Source organism: Sus scrofa, chromosome 2, assembly GCF_054392235.1.
Source record: "Sus scrofa isolate SSC_HxYL_T2T_F1_AM1 chromosome 2, Sscrofa_HxYL_maternal_Yorkshire_Landrace_v2.0, whole genome shotgun sequence".
Taxonomy (NCBI): Eukaryota; Metazoa; Chordata; class Mammalia; order Artiodactyla; family Suidae; genus Sus; species Sus scrofa.
This window is the reverse complement of record NC_139384.1, coordinates 85,767,724-85,785,742: the sequence shown is the minus strand read 5'-3', so window position 1 is coordinate 85,785,742 and position 18,019 is coordinate 85,767,724. Positions and strand designations below refer to the sequence as shown.

At 53.5% G+C, this 18,019-nt stretch overlaps 1 protein-coding gene across 27 annotated transcripts in view; it reads left to right on the top strand.

The window, feature by feature from the left end:
- Positions 1-18,019, top strand: part of CELF5 (CUGBP Elav-like family member 5) — a 50,045-nt gene that overhangs the window by 26,574 nt on the left and 5,452 nt on the right. For 3 of the 27 annotated variants that reach the window (XR_002341694.2, XR_014837802.1, XM_085013294.1), the window contains exons 3-11: positions 4,728-4,779; positions 6,545-6,673; positions 8,239-8,318; positions 9,926-10,072; positions 11,242-11,383; positions 11,468-11,614; positions 13,320-13,382; positions 14,064-14,147; positions 17,709-17,811. Coding sequence is in view for 19 of the 27 variants with exons in the window: in XM_085013294.1 (XP_084869420.1) it covers positions 4,728-4,779; positions 6,545-6,673; positions 8,239-8,318; positions 9,926-10,072; positions 11,242-11,383; positions 11,468-11,614; positions 13,320-13,382; positions 14,064-14,147; positions 17,709-17,811 (947 nt within the window). In the remaining 8 variants the exon portion in view is untranslated. Of the gene's footprint in view, positions 1-2,000; positions 2,172-2,559; positions 2,690-4,727; positions 4,780-6,544; positions 6,674-8,238; positions 8,319-9,925; positions 10,073-11,241; positions 11,615-13,319; positions 13,383-13,937; positions 14,148-17,667; positions 17,812-18,019 lie in introns of those variants that run through there. The other 24 variants (XR_014837800.1, XM_085013292.1, XM_085013293.1 and 21 more) reach the window with 18 other exon arrangements.

The following is an 18,019-nucleotide window of genomic DNA, read 5'->3' as shown; positions in this document are numbered from 1 at the left end:
TCTGAGCACCCTGGAAAGGGATGAGTGTGTCTGGCTGTGAGTTCCCCCTGACAGGTCCCTCCTGAACCCCCTTCCCAGGACCCACCCCTCCATCCCATGACTTGGCTCAGAGTCGAGCCAGCCCTGGGAACAGGTGGGGGCCCAAAGGTGCCGAATGTCTAATGATTTGGCTTTCCCAGGCCTCACTGTCTTTGTCTGTAAAATGGGGTTGCAGGGTGTTATGAGGATCCTGTAAAGTGACACAGGCCAGATGCAGAGAACACGCTCGGCAAATATATGCTGGATGAATGGATGAACACGCGGTCCCAGGGAAGTGGAGCTGTGGGACTCTAGCCAGCCACATCTCTTCCCGAGCTCGTTTTCTCCCATGAAATGGGGACAGTGCAGACATGCCTGGCATAATCTCTTGGGTTACTTCCCGTGCCGGGCACAGTGCCCGGCACGCCTGCCTCACTCTTGCCCAGGGGACAGGAGTCTGCAAACCACAGGTCTTGTCTCGTCTTAACTCAGCTCTCGTTTGTGGACCCTGTGCTGGGTCTTGCTGGGGAGGGGGTCCCAGAGCCCCCCAACCCTGACCTCAAGAGCTCATTCAAAAAGGGACAAGTCTGTGTGTTGGGACGATGCCTGGGCAGAGCAACCAAAGCAGATGGGTGTGGAAGGGAAGGCTTCGGGGGAGGTGGCATTTAGGGGGGCTTGTAGGGCAAGGAGGGGGGTGCTCAGGGTCACATTCTGGTCCCACCCAGTGTCCTCAGAGTGTGAGAGGCAGAGGGGGCAGGAGTGACTGGGACTGAGCAGCAGAGGATCCTCCAATGCCAGGAGCTGGCACTCTACCCTGAGGGCAAAAGGGAGGCATGGCAGCATGCGGAGCAGGAGAGGGGCTTGGTTTGGGGCTTTGATGGGGGCTGGGCTGGGGCTTGGGTGGGAGAGGAAGAGGCTGGGATGGTGGCCCAGGCGACCTAGATAGGGGTCCATCTTGGTTCCCTCCTCTCCACGCCACCCAGAAACAAACTAGTTGGGGCTTTCCCTGGGCCACTGCATCTTCTAAAGGCACAAATTTGCAAATCCCAGAAAATATTTGGGGCCCCAGTCTGTCTACTGAGGACTACCTGCAGTTGCCCCGCCACCAGTAGTCCCAGTTTCCCCATCCATAATACACACAGGTCAGAAATAAGGGGCCCTGTTTTCCCAATAGTGTGTGGCTTGGTTGAAATCACTCAGCAAAAGCTGGGCAGCAGAGCCAGCCAGGACTGTGTCCCAGCCATGTAATGTATGCCCACCCCCAAAGACACAGACACTCCCAGAGCCCTAGCCCACTTGATCCTTGGCTGGAGGGCCTGGGTCTTCAGAGGCCACTGAGGAAACTGGCAGGAGATCAGTCCTCTGCTTCTTTCTCCTCTCCCTTTCTGATTTGCCCATCTGTAAAAGGGGCATTTTTCCACCTCATAAAGTTGTTTGGAGATTAAACTAGTCGGTGGATGTAGGTATTGCTCCAATCCGCTCCACCATGTTGGACCATTGGGCTGCCAACTTCTATTTGTACCTCAAAACCCACTGCAGATTTTTCATCTTCAGTGCACCCCCAGGAAATCCTTCAGTTCTTCACTGTTCTTGGCTCTCCAAGCACTTGATCCTTGCCTCTGCTCCAACCCTGACCCCATGAGTCTGGGGGTGTCTGCATATGCCTGTTTCCCTCTCCGGCAGACTAGTGGGGTGCTCCCTGAGGTTGCAAAATTACTCAGCATTAGGTACACGGGAATGTTGTTGAATAAATGAAAAGAGGAAGGGAGGGGGCAGGGAAAGGTTGCAGCGATAGGGAGCCAGAGAAGGTGGAGGAAGAAGGGAGGGCACTCGGCAGAGACCTCAGTGGGACAGATGGAGAGAGGGAGCCGGAAGGAGGTGGGCAGAGCCATATGGGCGGGCAGGGGCGACAGGAGGGGTGGGGTGGGGTGGGGGGAGACCCAGCTCTCCCTTGGCACGCCTCCTCCCGGCTTGGGCGGGCAGCGCCGGCAGGGCCTGGCCTCTGGCGGGCGGATCGCCTAGGCGTTGGGCGCGGAAGAGCGAGGCTTGGAGCCCGAGCGTGCGTGCGGCGTGTGCGCGCTTGTGCGCCCAGGGCCAGCCGGGCGGGCGGCGGCACATGGATGCCAGCCTGGCGCGCGTCTCCAGGCCGGTGGGTAAGGCGAAGCGCGGATCCACGGGGTGTGGATGGTCGGGCCTTGGAGCCTCGGCTTTCCAGTGGGGAAATAGAAGGGGGCTACCCACCTGGCTTCTCAGAGCCACACTAGGACCCCTTCTACCCCACCGCCACCACTGCCGAGCTGACCCAGGAGGGGGAAGGGGCCACCCAGGAGGCGGAAGGGGCCTCCCAGTAGGAGGGAGAAGGTCCCAGGCTCTGCAGTGGGTGGGGGAGATGGGAAGCAGGTATCCAGGCCTTGAGAATGGGGTGGGGGTGGAGGGTGCAGTGATGGGGGCAGGGTCCCTCCCCATGGTCCCCCTCCCTCGCTCCCTCCCTCAACTCATCCATCTCCAGAAGATTATATTTAAATATCTCTTTTGTGCAAGGCAGGAGCTGGGCTCGCCCCTAAGAGGCGGTTTCCATGGCAACAACAATTGCCAGCTTCCGTGTGGTGAATCAGCATTGCCATGGCAACCCCATCCTCATCTGCCCAAGGTGCTGGGAAGGGGGGAGGAGGTGAGGGCCAGCAGAGGCCGGTGGAGGGGTGGGGGAACAGAAGTCTGGAGCTCAGGTGCCCTCTCCCTCCCACCTCCCATCACCACTTCAGTCTGCCCCTAGCCCAGAAACTGGTCCCATCTGGTTGAAATACTCTCCCCTGCTGCCTCCAGCTAGAGGGGTGTGGTACCCAGGTGGAGAGGGGCCAGGGTGTGTCTGGGTATGTCAGGGTGGGGGGAAAGGAGATGTGGTTTGGCCTTTCCCAGGTGGTCAGGGACCCTCTGAGGGTGTGACTGGGCAGCTGGAAGATTGGGCTGGGGGAATTATGGGCATTGGAAGCAGGAGACAGAGGCCTCTCTGGTTCTGGGGTTCCCAAAGCTGAGTTCAAATTGAGAAGGCCCATATATGCCCTGGACATACACTCAGAGAGATTATTTGAAGGGGAGAGACTCTCAGAGGGGAGGGGGAGCAGACAAATAACCTTTGCAGGCCTTGATTTTGACATCCATAAAAATGGGGTAAAAATTGTGCCTCTCTCTGAAGCTTGCTGGGCAACTGCATGGTGATCAGAAAAACTGACATTTATCAAGCACTTCTGAATGGAGATCTACTCTGAGATTGTCTGACCTGGGTGGGGGGCTGGGACCAGCACTTGCTCCAACCTAAGGCCAGCTGTGGAGGAACCAGGTGCCTTCTATGCTGGTAGGTGTTGGCTACTTCCTCCTGGTCAGTTTGATTCAGCAAACTCCTCTCATGTACCCTGCCCTATGAGGGGGTGGAGGATAATGCTATGGTCTCAGCCTGGAGGGAGACAGAGAAAGGCATAGACATTTCCTGCCCTGAGGCAGAGGGAGGAAGGAACCCAGAAAGGTGGAAGGATTGCCCCCATGGGGGCTTTTAAGCTGGGTTTTGAAGGGTGATTAGTTCACCAGAGACAGTAGGTTGAGAGGGAGATTCTGTCCTAGAACCAGTGGGGAGGCAAATGCCACCCCACCTCACATCCCTTCAAGTCTGTTCTGAAATATCCACATTAGCTTATATCCATGGCTGAGCAAGTTGGAGGACCGGGTGTTAGGGAAAGATTTCTTCCATTAAACATCAGTTTCAGTGCTGGGGGTGGGGAACAGAAGTATCCAGAACAGGAGTTCCTTATGTGGCACAACAGGACTGGTGGTGCCTCTGCAGCACCAAGACACAGGTTCAATCCCTGGCCTTGCACGACAAGTTATATGACCTGGCATTGCCAAAGCTGCAGCATAGGTCTCAATTTGTGGCTGGGATCTGATCCCAGGAAATCCATATGCCATGGAGTGGCCAAAAAAGAAAAGAAAATTATCCAGAACAGTGAGTCCAGATTGCAGGCTGGTCCATTCAGATGTGACAGTTCCCTCCACCCAAGAGAGCCAACTGAAAATAGCTGCCTTGGTGTATCAGTCAGCCACTAATGAGTAACAGACTGGCCCAAACATTTTATTTATTCATGATTCTGTAGGCTAACAATCCCAGGCTGGGCTTAGCTGGGCAGTTCTTCTGCTGGTTTGTCCTTAGTCATTCATGCATTTGCAGTCAGTTGGGGCTCGGCGGGAGCTAGCTGGGCCAGGACTCCCATGTGCTGTCAGCAGGTGTCTCTGTAGGTGAGCTATTCCGTCCTCCAGTAGCTCACCTGAACTTGTCTTTGGCAATCCCAAGGGTTCCAAGATAGCAAGAATGGAAGCTACAAGGTCACTTGAGGCCAAGACTTAGAACTCCACAACTTCACACTCACCACATTCTTTTGGTTAATGCAAGTTACATGGCCAAGTCCAGATGCAAAAGGTGGGGAAATAGACTCCAGTTCTTGATGAGAAGAACCACAAAGTCACATCACATACAGGCACTGCAGGAGTTGGGCTGTCATTGCAAATTGATACACCTGGGGAGGCATGCTTGTTGCTGCCAGAGGTTGGTGGGATGCTGAGGCTGGGGAGGTAGCCAGGATTGCCTGGCAGAGCTCAAGTGAAGTTCCCACCCCCACCACCCCCACTACTGACCTTGACCTCCGTCCTCTGTCTCTCCACAGATGGCGCGGCCAATCCAGGTGAAACCTGCGGACAGTGAAAGCCGCGGAGGTAGTTGTCATCTCTCCATGGCCACCAGGCTGCGGGTTGGCAGAGGAATGGGAAAAGGAGGGAAACTTTTGCATGAAAGGTGGTGGGAAAGGCAGAGGCCCCCCGGCTAGGGTAGGTGTGGGAGAGTAGGGAGGCTGGGTCCCCTCTTGCTAAGCACAGGGCCACAGGCCCAGCAGTGAAGGATGTGGCCAGGTCCTATGCTTTCCCCTAGAACTTGAAATACCCCACTCATCTCGGGGTGCAACAATGGGGATCTTTAGACACAGAGGGGATGGGGTCCCTGAAGGACCGTCGATCACTTTCTGGACTGTGTGTGTGTACGTTTGCACATCTGAGTAAGTGAGCATGCACACATGGGCTTGCCTGTATGCACATGTGTGTGTGTGTTTCTGACTGGCGTGGGGCAGGGGTGTCTGCCCATCTATGTGCACATCTGCATGCCTGGGCCGTGAGTGGCGGTGTATGTAAAGCATGCATGCTTGACTGTTCCAGGCTGGGCTTTCGGGTTTGCAGGCTGGGCCCAGTGTCTGTGAGATTGACCTCAGGGTAGGTGTGTGCCATGGGGGAGATGCTTGGCTGTCCCCAGTTGGATCCAATGCTGGTCATTCTTGGATATTTTTGAGCCCCCCTCCCCATCTCAGATGGATTGAGGGCTGAGGGAGAACAGCCAGCCCTGGAGGTAATGTGAGGGGCAGGGCTTTTAAGACCTCTGTGTATGTGTAGGAGTCTGGTAAAGCCCATCTGGGCTGGGAGCCTGTTTTTACACTCTCCAACCTGGTTGCCATTGTAGGTCAGGGATTAGAGAGGTGGGATCTACATATTTCCATCTCTCTCTTTCTTTCTTTATCCTTCTCTGTCTCCCTCTCCCTCCATATCTCTGTTTCCTTACCTTTTCCTTCTTCCTTTCTCTCTGGTTCTCTCTGTGCTTGTGTGTCTCTCTGTCTCTAACTGTCTCTCTCTTTGCCTGTCTCTGTCTCTCCCTATCCCTTTCTCTCTCTCTCTGACTCTGTGTCTCTCCCTCCCTCCCTCCTCCATGAGTGACAGCTTCCAGAGAAGGGGTTTCCATAGTGACCCAGCTCACCATTGCTGGAAGAGGAAGCTTGCCACGTTCCTGATTACAGGGGAGCAGTGCAATTACCCAGAGGGCCAGGGCTCTGGGGCCTCACATGAGAATCTGGCCCAGACTGGCCCCTGGGCCTTAGACTTGGGCAGGTCCCAGCTAGGCCTCCAGCCAGGTCCCAAGCCAACCCCAGGCTCCCCAGACAGCTGTTCCTGTGCACACACCTGCCTTCACTCATTCAACATTCATTCATTGCTTGTCCCCTCCTGAGCCCTGGTAAGGTTGGGCCTGGAGCTCTGCTGGGCACTGACAGGATGTAAGGGCCATCAGATTTTACACCCCTGCCTGGAAAATATAGATGGCAGACAGAAAAGCAGGGACCAGGCCAGGCAAGACAGTTCCTAGTCCTGGTACTATGTGTAGGCTGTCTCTCTGAGGGCACAGGAAGGAGGGCCATTTTTTTCCCATGAGGTGGGAGCCGCAGGGCAGCGAGGGCATTTCTTGTAGGGGGCACTGCATGAGATGGGAATGCCCAGGTACGTGGAGAATGGAGAGACCGAGGCAGGGGCAGCGTGCGGCTGTGTCCTCCCTCACATGTGCTGAAGAGGGGCCGGCAGGGTCCAGGAGCCCCACTGCCTCCACTCTGCCGGAGGGACGGAGAAATTCCTGGAGGCTGGGACTCGGCTGAGGTGGTGTCTCCGCCGACAGGGGACCGGAAGCTGTTTGTGGGGATGCTGAACAAGCAGCAGTCAGAGGAGGACGTGCTGCGGCTGTTCCAGCCCTTCGGGGTCATCGATGAGTGCACTGTGCTCCGAGGGCCTGATGGCAGCAGCAAAGGTGAAGGGCTGGGGGCGAGGCTGGCTCCTGCGGGGGAGGGGGGGGCTGTGGGACGGGACTGAATGGGTGGGGCGGGTGGGCACAGGAGAGGGCCCTGGATCCCGGGGGCGGGGGCGGGGTTGTGGGCGGGGCTAGCCCTTAGCGGGCGGGGCGAGCAGAGACTCCGGTCCCACGAGGTCTGCAGCTGCCAGTCTCCACCTGACTTTGTTCTTGGAACTGTTCCCATCTGGATTTGCCTGTGTCCTGTGGACTGTCTGCCTGATCCTACTCACTTCACCGTTCCTATATAGTTTCACCCCCTAGAAATGAGTGTTGAACCACTTCCAGCAACCTGTTTTCTTGCCTTTCACATTACTATATGTGCCTAGGGTTGAGTCTCATGCCACCTGTGCCACTTTTTTTTTTTTTTTAACTTTTTAGGGCCGCACCCACAGCATATGGAAGTTCCCAGGCTACAGGTCCAATCTGGGCTATATATCTGCCGGCCAGAGCCACAGCCACAGCAATAAAGGATCCGAGCTGCATCTTCCACCTACACCACAGCTCATGGTAGTGCCGGATCCTTAACCCACTGAGCGAGGCCAGGGATCAAACCTGCAACCTCATGGATACTACTTGTCTTCATTTCCACTACGCCATGGCGGAAACTCCCTTGCCACTCTTTCTCAATAACCAAATGGCTTCATGTGTCTAGTGGTCTCTGTCTGTTTACTTGATTCTGCGTACTTGGGTTCATTTGTCTGGGAGTGATTATCTTACTAGGACTGAATGTGTCTGATGGTCCCTGACTATTTATTTGCCTGGCTCTTTCTTAAAATTGAGATAAGATAACATGCTGTAAAATTTCCCGTTTAAAAGTGTACAGTGAAGTGCTTTTCGGTATATTCACAAAGTGGTGCAACTGTCCCTGCTATCCGGTTCCAGACCATTTCCCGCCTCCCCCAGATCTGCCTGGCTCGTCCATAGCCCTCTGTCTGTCTGGAATGGTAGCTGGTGGTCTCTCCCTATGATTGTCTATCTGGATTTGCCTGTGTCTGGGGGTCTCTGTCTGCCTGATTCTACCCTTGCGTGGTGACTTTTCATCCCTGTCCATCCAGTTCTGGTCACGTGGGTGTATCTGTCTGGGTCCAAGTGTATCCCCTGCCTATGTGTGCCCACAGCGCTGCATCTTCTGTGTCTGTGTCTGGTGATTTGTCATTTTAATTCTGCATATCTGATTACAGCTTTGGATCTCATGGCTTGGAGGTCCTTTGAGCCTGCCCCCTGTCACCTGTTCTACAGGGCAGGGCCTGACTACCCAACTGTGCACCACCTCCCACTATCCCTGCACCACCTCCCACCATCGCTCTGATGGTGTGTTCCACAAGCAGCTATCGGGCTGGCTATGTCCTTGTCCTACTGTCCAATCCGCTGTTGTCTAGCTGTCTGTCTGAACAAATGGCTGGCTATCTCTCATTTGTCTGACTGTCTGCCTTTCGGGCTGCCCATGACTGTGCTGACTGGCCATGCAGGGCTGCCAGCCCCTTTCCTATGGGCCCTCACCTTCTCTCCTTCTCCTGGAGCAGGCTGTGCTTTCGTGAAGTTCTCTTCCCACACGGAGGCTCAGGCGGCCATCCACGCCCTGCACGGCAGCCAGACCATGCCGGTGAGTCAGAGCTGCCCTGGGTCATGGTAAGGCGGGTGGGAAAAGGGTGAGGGGGCCTGGCCTTACACCCCAGCCATCCAATAGCCCCGGGCCCTTCTTCAGAGAGGGCATGGGGTGGGGCAGGGGAAGATGTGCAGTCCCTGATGATGGTGTGGATGGGTATATGTGTGAGTTTGTGTGTCTGTATGTGTGTGAGCATGTGAGTGAGTGTGGGGTGTGCATGGACGTACTGCTGGTGTGTGTTGGTGTGCACATGTCTGAGAGTGTGCATGTGTGTCTGTGTGTGAAAGGATGGTTAGTAGATGGGTGTCAGTGTGTCAGTGTGCACATGAGATGTATGTAAATGGATATGGATGCGTGAGTATGTATGTGTTGGTGCCTATGCACGTGTGTACTCATGTGACAAGTGTACTGAGTGGGTGTGTGTATGAGTGCACATGTGCAAGCATGTGGTTGATGCACATGTGTGTTTATAAGTAGGTGTGAGTGTGCCTGGGTGATGTGGGGGAATTAGCGTGCATGTGTGCATCTGTAGGTGTGTGTGAAGGCAAGAGTGAGTGTGAGTGTGCCTGTGGATGGGTGAGCTCATGTGTGAATCTAAGTGTAGGCAGTCATGTGTGCATATGAGTGTATGAGTATACATGTATGTATTTGTGAGTGTATGCATGTGTGTGAATGTGGATGGTGAGTGTGAGTCTGTGGGTAGAATGCATGTGGAAGTGTGTGCAAATGTGTGTGAACCCCAGAGGGGCAGGAGCAGGGGAAGGTGGGGCTGGCGGGACCCGCTCTTGGAGGCTGAGCAGCCTGGGATTCCTCCTAGGGTGATGGGGAGTCCCAGAGTGTTTCCATAGGAGAGGGAAGGAGCCCCATCATTTGGAAAGTCCCTGTGGGGCCAGAGTGGGGATGGGCAGTGACAAGACTGAAGCCTGGAGCTTGTGGGTATGCAACATTGAGAGGCCGGGGTGACCACACAGGCTTTGGGGGTGGCCCTGCCCAGGTGCCTCCATCACTGTACATACATGTCCTGATCTGTCATGGGGAAGACAGGCCTTGGAGAACCCACTCTCCTTTCTACTTTTCTGGAAAGTAGGTGTGAAGAGCAGGATAGTCCCAGATCTTCCCTTCTCTTGCTGTCTGGGTACCCAGGCATTAGTTTTAGTTCCTGGAGAGGCAGGGGTCAGCTCACCCAAGGTCAGGCTTTCTTCTACTCAGAGCTGTCCAGTGATGGAGCTAGCGGACCGGATAGGGAGTGAGCTCTCCATGAAAGGAAGTATTCAACATCTCTGATGGTTGGACACTTACCTGTTCTCAGGTGTGAGTGGCAGCTATAGGGTCCTCCATCCGGGCCCCATTGTTCCTCTCTAGCAGTTGGATTCTCTACCTTTTTGAGATTGTGGCTGACAGGGTCCTACACTGGGGCCCACATACCCCACCTGTGCTCACAGGGTCAAGTGCGAGACCCAAGATGCTGATCTCCAGGCTGTACTTACTGTGGCATGTGGGGCCTCATGGGCAGGGCTTACAGCTGCTGGTATCTACACCCCAATACCCCTCAGACTCCAGGGGTCCCCCCTTCTTTCCTTCCCTGCTCGTGGCTGCCCCTGCAGGGTGCCTCCTCCAGCCTGGTGGTCAAGTTTGCCGACACTGACAAGGAGCGGACATTGCGGCGCATGCAGCAGATGGTGGGCCAGCTGGGCATCCTGACACCATCCCTCACACTGCCCTTCAGCCCCTACAGTGCCTACGCCCAGGCTGTGAGTGACCCTGGCCCACAGGCCTCTGCCTTCAGTAGGGCTACTGAGACCACTTTGGGGGTCCGGCTCAGTCTATTGAGGGTTTTTGCCTCTTTGCTCATCTTTCTTTTTTGGGGGGGTCTTTTTAGGGCCGCACCCATAGCATATGGAGGTTCCTAGGCTAGGGGTCCAATCAGAGATGTAGCCACTGGCCACAACTACAGCAACACAGGATCCAAGCCACATCTGCAACCTACACCACAGTTCCTGGCAATGTCAGATCCTTAACCCACTGTGTGAGGCAGGGATCAAACCCGTGTCCTCATGGATGCTAGCCGGGCCTGTTAACCGCTGAGCTACGACAGGAACTCCATCTTTCTGTCTCTTGCCTACTCTCTCTTACTCAGAGTCCTTTTCTGGCTATGGCTGAATCCCCAAGTCCAGGCTGCTTCTTGACCCCAACCCCAGCTGAGCCCCCAACTATGAACTCTGAGCTCTGAGCCCAAGCTGAACTCCAACTCTGAACTGACAGGGCCTCAGGCTCAGCCCCCAAATCCAGGCTGAGACCAAACCCAGACCGAGCCTTTCAGTCTGGCCTGAGCCCCAACCCTCAGTGAACATCAAATTAAGACCCAATTTTGGGGAGTTCCTTCTGGCACTACGGGATCAGCAGTGTCTTGGGAGCACTGGGACTCAGGTTCAATCCCCGGCTGGGCACAGTAGGTTAAAGATCTGGCATTGCAGCTTAGGATGCAACTATGGCTTGGAGCCGATCCCTTGTCCAAGAACTCCATAGGCTGTGGGGCAGCCAAAAAAAAAAGACCCAACCTTGGGTTGACCCCCCCAGATCCTGACTATCCCCCAAATCTAGATTGGCCCCAAATCTAAATAAACCTCCAGGCTGACTCCAAACTGAGACCTATTCTTGGATGAGTTCAACATTGGCGGTTCCCTGGTCCCAGACAGAGCCTTAATCCCAGGCTGAACCCCAATCCTTGACCAAGTTCTAAATGAGCCTTGAACCTAGTCTAGGCCTTGACCTTAGAGCCCAGGCTGAGCTCTAATTCCTCACTGAGCCCTGACCCTGACCTGGGCCAAGACGCACAGTTTGACCCTCCCCAGGTATTGAGCCATGATCTCAGGCCAGGTGCCACACTGACTGTGCAAGCTGACTCCCTTTCCTCCCCCAGCTCATGCAGCAGCAGACAACGGTCCTGTCCACCTCAGGCAGCTACCTGAGCCCCGGCGTGGCCTTCTCACCCTGCCACATCCAGCAGATCGGCGCCGTCAGCCTTAATGGGCTGCCTGCCACGCCTATCGCCCCTGCCTCTGGTGAGAGTCCATCAGGGGCCTGCGGATGGGTGGTCAGGGCCGGGGCTGGGACCGGGTGCCACATGATGCTCTTCTGCTCCCCAGGACTGCACTCGCCCCCGCTGCTTGGTACCGCCGCCGTGCCCGGCCTTGTGGCTCCCATCACCAATGGCTTCGCAGGTGTCGTGCCCTTCCCTGGTGGGCACCCCGCCCTAGAAACCGTATATGCCAATGGCCTTGTGCCCTATCCAGGTAACTCATGGGGTCCCCAGGGCCTAGGAGCTTGGCAGGGAGGGCATCCCGGGGACAAGCATGACTATGCCTTGGTGCCCAGGGAACAAAGGGGCAGGACAAAGGGAGTCCCGGTTGGACAGATAATAGCTGTGGGCACAGAGAAAGAGTTTAAACATAGGAACTTTGCATCCAGACGTTTCCGGGTTCAAATTCCAGTTTGGGCACCCTGGGTGGTTTCTTTAAGTCTCTGAGTCTCAGTTTGCACATCTGGAAATGGGGCAGATAAAACCAGTCATCCTGTGAGGTTGTACCGATGATGCAGTCAGTATGTAAAATGCTAACGTGTCACCTGGCACCAAGAAAGCCACCATCAATCTTCATTATTAATCATTACCAGTTGAGAAAATACTAGTGCCCAGATTTCTTCCCCCCTTCATTCAGTATTGATCATACACTGACTTGGGCTGGGGTCTGTCCTCCTGAAGCAGAGGTCTTCACCTTTCTCTACCCTGTGCCATGATTTCAAGGCACACATCTCCCCATACTTTGCTTAGGTGAAGTACATCATCTGCATTCCCACCGCAGAGAATTTGTTTATTTTTATTTTGAAATGATTGGCATTTACAGAGAGTTTCAAAAATAGTACGGAGAAGTCCAGGTACTGTTGTTCACCCAGTGTCCCCAGATGCCAACATCTTAGGTAACCACAGTATGTTGTCAAAACTAGGAAACTGACATCGGTGCAGTATGAACCCAAAAGGAATTGGAGAGCCTATTCACACTTCACTATTTACAGTGTGTGTGTGTGTGTGGTTCTATGCCATTTTATCACAGGTAAAGTTTCATGTAACCACCACTACAGTCAGCATACAAAGCTGTTCTTTTTTCTTTTCTTTCTTTTTTTTTTTTTTTTTTTGTCTTTTTAGAGCCACACCCTCGGCATATGAATGTTCCCAGGCTGGGGGTAGAATAGGAGCTGCAGCTGGCCTACACCACAGCTCACAGCAATGCTGGACCCTTAACCCACTGAGTGAGGCCAGGGATTGAACCTGCATACCTGCATCCTCATGGATGCTAGTCAGATTAGTTTCCGCTGAGCCAGCGCAGGAACTCCTACAAAACTCTTCTATCTCTATAAAGTAATTCGTTGGTGTGACCCCTTTACTGTCTTACTCCTCCATCACCACTCCATCTTCTAGCAGCCTCTCGCCGTTCAAGTAGTTTTTTGGCTCAATTTCCTCCAGACTCTCCAGCGTTGGTTGCCTAGACAACCTCTCCCCTCCCCCTAGTCCGCGCATAGGGACCCTGGGAAGGTCACAGCCGCATGGGGTATCCAAAGCTTGTCTGATGATCGAGGTGTGAAGGAGGGAAAAGGAGGAAGGGAAGGGGGTGGGTAGTGATTAGAAGCAGAGGCCTCGAGGCCTGGAGAATCCTGAGAAGAAAGTGTGGAGCAGGGTGGCCAGAATGGGGACAAGAGTTAGGGGTGATGGTTAAACCTCTCTGGAATCGAAGAAACTGAAGAAATTAAGTTCGGTTTCTGCCATTTCCTACCTGAGTGGCCCAGCTGCTTCACTTCTCCGAGCTTCAGTTTTCCCACCTGTAAAATGAGGATCATATCTGTAAAACGTTTATGCAGAAATGTAGCTGGGGTTGACCTTTGTTGCGGGGTGGATGGAAGACCTCTGCTGCGCCGCCCCGTTCAGCCACTTCTTCCGCCCCGCAGCTCAGAGCCCGACGGTGGCCGAGACTCTCCATCCTGCCTTCTCCGGAGTCCAGCAGTACACAGGTAGGGAGGGAGGCAGCACGCCCCGACCCCGCGTGACCCAGCCCCTCGGCTCCCAGCTTCCTGGGCTAGCCACGCCACGCCCCTAGCCACACACCTCAGGGGCCGCCCTCTCATTCTGTTCTCCCGCTTCTGCCTAGTCAGGACTCCTAATTTGGGCCCAATCCCAATTATTGGCCCCCCTCCCTCCTTTAACATCTAGCCCTGCCCCTCAAGCCTGCCTTTGGTCCCGCCCTTCATGTCCTGCCCACACTCTGAACAGCCTCTGCCGGAGCCTCGCCCGCTTCTCTGGCTCTTTTTCCTAAAGACTGCCTTGGTCCCGCCCTTAGGCATGTAGGATCCCATCCACTCTACTCTTCTCTGGTGCCTTGGCCCCTCCTCCCTCAGACCCGCCCCCCAGTGATCACGACCCCATCACACGAATCTGGATTTGGCTCCGCCCTCAGCCACGACCCCACCCCTCGATTCACGGCCCCGCCCCACTCTGCTCCTCCCTTTGCCTTGGCTCCTCCCTCAGACCCGCCCTCCAGTGACCGCGCCCCTCGCCTTCCCCAACAGCGGGTCTTGATCCCACCCTCAGCCGTGACCCCGCCCATCACCTCTTAGCCCCGCCCCCACGTGCACCCTGCTGCCTGCCGGCCTCACGCCCGCCTCTGCCCTGTGTCTCACTCCTGGTCTCTGCAGCCATGTACCCCACCGCGGCCATCACGCCCATCGCGCACAGCGTCCCCCAGCCGCCGCCCCTCCTGCAGCAGCAGCAGCGAGAAGGTGAGGGGGCTGTGACCTCCCCTGGGCGCCAGCCCCGCCCTCTGACCGCCCCCTCCACCTCCAGGACCCTCGGCCCGGCAGCCAAGCGGCTAAGAGCTCGGCCTGGGGTCTGCACAGACATGGGTTCAAGTCCCAGCACAGCCCCTGGGTATTTGGGGTGCAGCTGATTCTTTCTCTCTAGTCGACCTGGTAGGGATAGCAGTGACCTGCCACCACCAGGAGCCCTGTCCAGAACGGGGTGTTTCTCAGAAATTTTGGAGAGAAAACTCTTTTTTGAGTTTAGGGGTGGGATAATAAGCTATCTCAGGTAAAATAAGGCTTCCTCATTAAAGTCAAGGGGAAAAGGGGTTAAAATTCTGGAGTCGGACAACCAGGATTCAGATCCGCCCAGATCTGACTTGTAACATCTTAAGGAAGGCACTTCATTGCCCTTGTCTGCCACATAGGCAACCATCTGTGCCAAGAGGCCTGTTCCTGACCCTTAGTAGGCACTCAGCACCTGGGAGTCTCTTCCTCTCCTTAACGTATCTAGTTGGAGTTGGGATGGGTGGGTGCTGAGGAGTGTTGACTAAACTGGGAAAGCCCCAAGTCGCCCCATGACATGGGAAGCTTCCAAATGGCCTGGCCTGTTCATTGAGTTCTGTAAGGCTCTGTACAATTTCTCACTTGCCCTTGGTCTGCAGGAAGGGGAATGCTGCCGGAGTGCAGTAGGTAAAAGCTGGTCCAGATGCAGTCCCTGCTGCTATAACATGACATATGCCTTCTGGAGAGTCACCAGAGTTTGCAGAACCTCTCGGCTTGTGGGAGAAATAGGGTCAGGGGTACACAATTCAGAAATGTTGGCTCTGACATGGTAAAAAAAAAAAAAAAAAAAAAGGGAAATAAAAGATAAGACCCTAGTAAAAATGGTAGCACAGTTGTATGTGTGTTTGATGGTTAAGAAATACATGAATATGATAATATATTGGGCACTATCTTGGAAAAGACCGGAAGTTTGCACAGGGACGAGGCAGCTGAAGGGCTGCTCCATGTGAGTGACTGTGAAGTGATGGAAAGGCTTGTCTGTCATCAGATGGAGAGTTGTAACCTCAGATGGGGACAGGTGTGGCTCATAATACACTTGGAGAACTGAGAAAGTTGGTTTTTGGAGTTGTGTGTATGCGTGTGTGTTGCTTAGGAGATTCAGTTCAGCTGGGCGTGACTGTCTGCATTCACCTAGGTGTTTCTTGGAGAGGAGATAACACACAGGCAAACACAAAATTTGTGTCTGCTCAAAATTGTTTTGTAAAGTGTCACTTGTGTGGTACACATACTTGCATTTTGAAAAACAATCCTATTAGGGCAACTGTGGTCCTAATAGAAAGGTAAAGTGGAGGTGAATGGCTAATCTTGATTTTTGTATTTTCTGGGGTGGGGAATATTCATTGCAAGGACGGGGGGACTCTCAGTGGTTTGAGGGTTACCTTTGTTTTGGGGGGCCTTGGAGAAGGTCTTTTGTAGGTTTAAGATTAGCAGCAGGTTTGAGGACTCTTGATGCCTTCGAATAATCAAGGATTTTAAATGCTCTTATTATTCATTCTTTTTTTTTTTTTTTTTTTTCCTTTTTTGGCCTTGGCATGCAGCAGCTTGATGAGGAATCTCAGTTCCCAGACCTGAGATTGAACCCGGGCTGCAGCAGTGAAAGCACTGAATCTCAACCACTAGACCACCAGGGAACTCCCTATTATTATTTATTCTTATGTGAGCCCTGCAGTGGGTATTATTAGGGAAAGGGATGATTTTGACAGTTAGTTGTGTTTCAAAAAATTATCTCTGGTTGGTATGGTATATCATTTAAAATTATCTGTGGCTTCAGGATATTTGGGGTTTGGGACTGGAGAATTACCTTTTTATTTTACTTGATTTTATTTTTGCATCATCTGAGCTTTGAAAATTATCCCAGGTTTGGAGGATTATCTAAGGTTTTAAAAAATATCTGGATTGGAGTTCCCGTCGTGGCTCAGTGGTTAACGAATCCAACTAGGAACCATGACGTTGAGGGTTCGATCCCTGGCCTTGCTCAGTGGTTAAGGATCTGGCATTGCCGTGAGCTGTGGTGTAGGTCACAGATGTGGCTCAGATCCTGCATTGCTGTGGCTGTGGTGTAGGCCAGCTGCTACAGCTCCGATTCAACCCCTAGCCTGGGAACCTCCATATGCCTAGGGTGTGGCCCTGAAAAAAAAAAAAAAGCAAAAACAAAACAAAGCAGAAAAACCCAAAACACCAAAAACAACAACAACAAAAAATATCTGGATGTTTGGAGATTGGGACCAGGGAATTACTTGTCTTATTTTATTATGTGGTCATTTCAAAAAATGAACGTTTCATTTTATGTTTAAATTATCTTCCTATTTATTATTATTATTATAATTTAAGGCCGAGCTTTGCAGCATATGGAGGTTTCTAGGCTAAGGATCAAATTGGAGCTGCAGCTGCCGGCCTACACCACAGCCACAGAAACGACAAATCCAAGCCATGTCTGTACTTACACTACAACTCACAGTAACGCTGAACCCTTAACCCACTGAGTGAGGCCAGGGATCAAACCCAAAACCTCATGGATACTAGTCAGGTTCATTACCACTGAGCCATAATGGGAACTCCTATTATTATTTTTTATTTAAAAATTTTTCTTGGCTGTGCCCATAGCATGCAGAAATTCCCAGGCCAGGTACCAAATCTGAGCCACAGCAGTGACAACACAGAATCCTTAACCACTAGACCATTGGAGAACTCCTGAACATTTCATTTTAAAACCCGTTTTAGGAGTTCCCGGCGTGGCGCAGTGGTTGGGGAATCCGACTAGGAACCATGGGATTTTGGGTTCCATCCCTGGCCTTGCTCAGTGGGTTAAGGATCCCGCGTTGCCATGAGCTGTGGTGTGGGTCGCAGATGCATCTCGGATCCCGCGTTGCTGTGGCTGTGGTGTAGGCCAGCGGCTACAGCTCTGATTAGACCCCTAGCCTGGGAACCTCCATATGCCATGGGAGCAGCTCAAGAAAAGGCAAAAAGACAAAACAAACAAAACCCGTTTTAGACTTAGAGTTATTGCAAAGACAATGCAACATGTCCATATATGCCACGCCCAGTTCATCTGATTTCTGTAAATGACCTGGAGTCTGAGGTTTAGGGATTTTCCAGAGGTTGGGGTTGTCTGGGATTTTTGCATTATTTGGGGTCTGGGATGGAGGGATTTCTCTCTGTTCTGGGGGATGGGGGTCATCTGAGTTTTATAAATTCCCTGAGGCCCGGGGGCCATTAGAGGTTTGGAGGGTCCAAGTTTGGGGTTATATAGATAAGGGGTGAAGGTGCCCTGCCTCCCCTCTCCCCTACTTTGATGCTCCTTCTTTCTGGGTGTCAAGGGGGCACCCCTCTCCCAACAGCTGGAGACACCAGATGTGAGCTCCGGACTCATGCCCCTCCCCCGGGGGTCCACCTCCTCTCCTTGGGGGCTTTATGTCTTTCTCTCCCCCACCTGCAGGTCCCGAAGGCTGTAACCTGTTTATCTACCACCTCCCCCAGGAGTTTGGAGACACGGAGCTGACGCAGATGTTCCTGCCCTTCGGCAATATCATCTCCTCCAAGGTGTTTATGGATCGGGCCACCAACCAGAGCAAGTGTTTTGGTGAGTCTGTGCTGTGGGTGCCCCTCCCTGCTTACCAGGCCCCATCCCATGTGCCCCTTGCCCTTGGAAATGGTGGGGTGGGAGGGTGTGGTCAGTCATGAGACAGGTCTGGTTCAAAAGAATCACATTTATAATCAGAATGAACACTTATGAAGCACCTACTCTGTACCAGGCACACAGCAGTGAAGGAAACCAACAAAAATCCCTG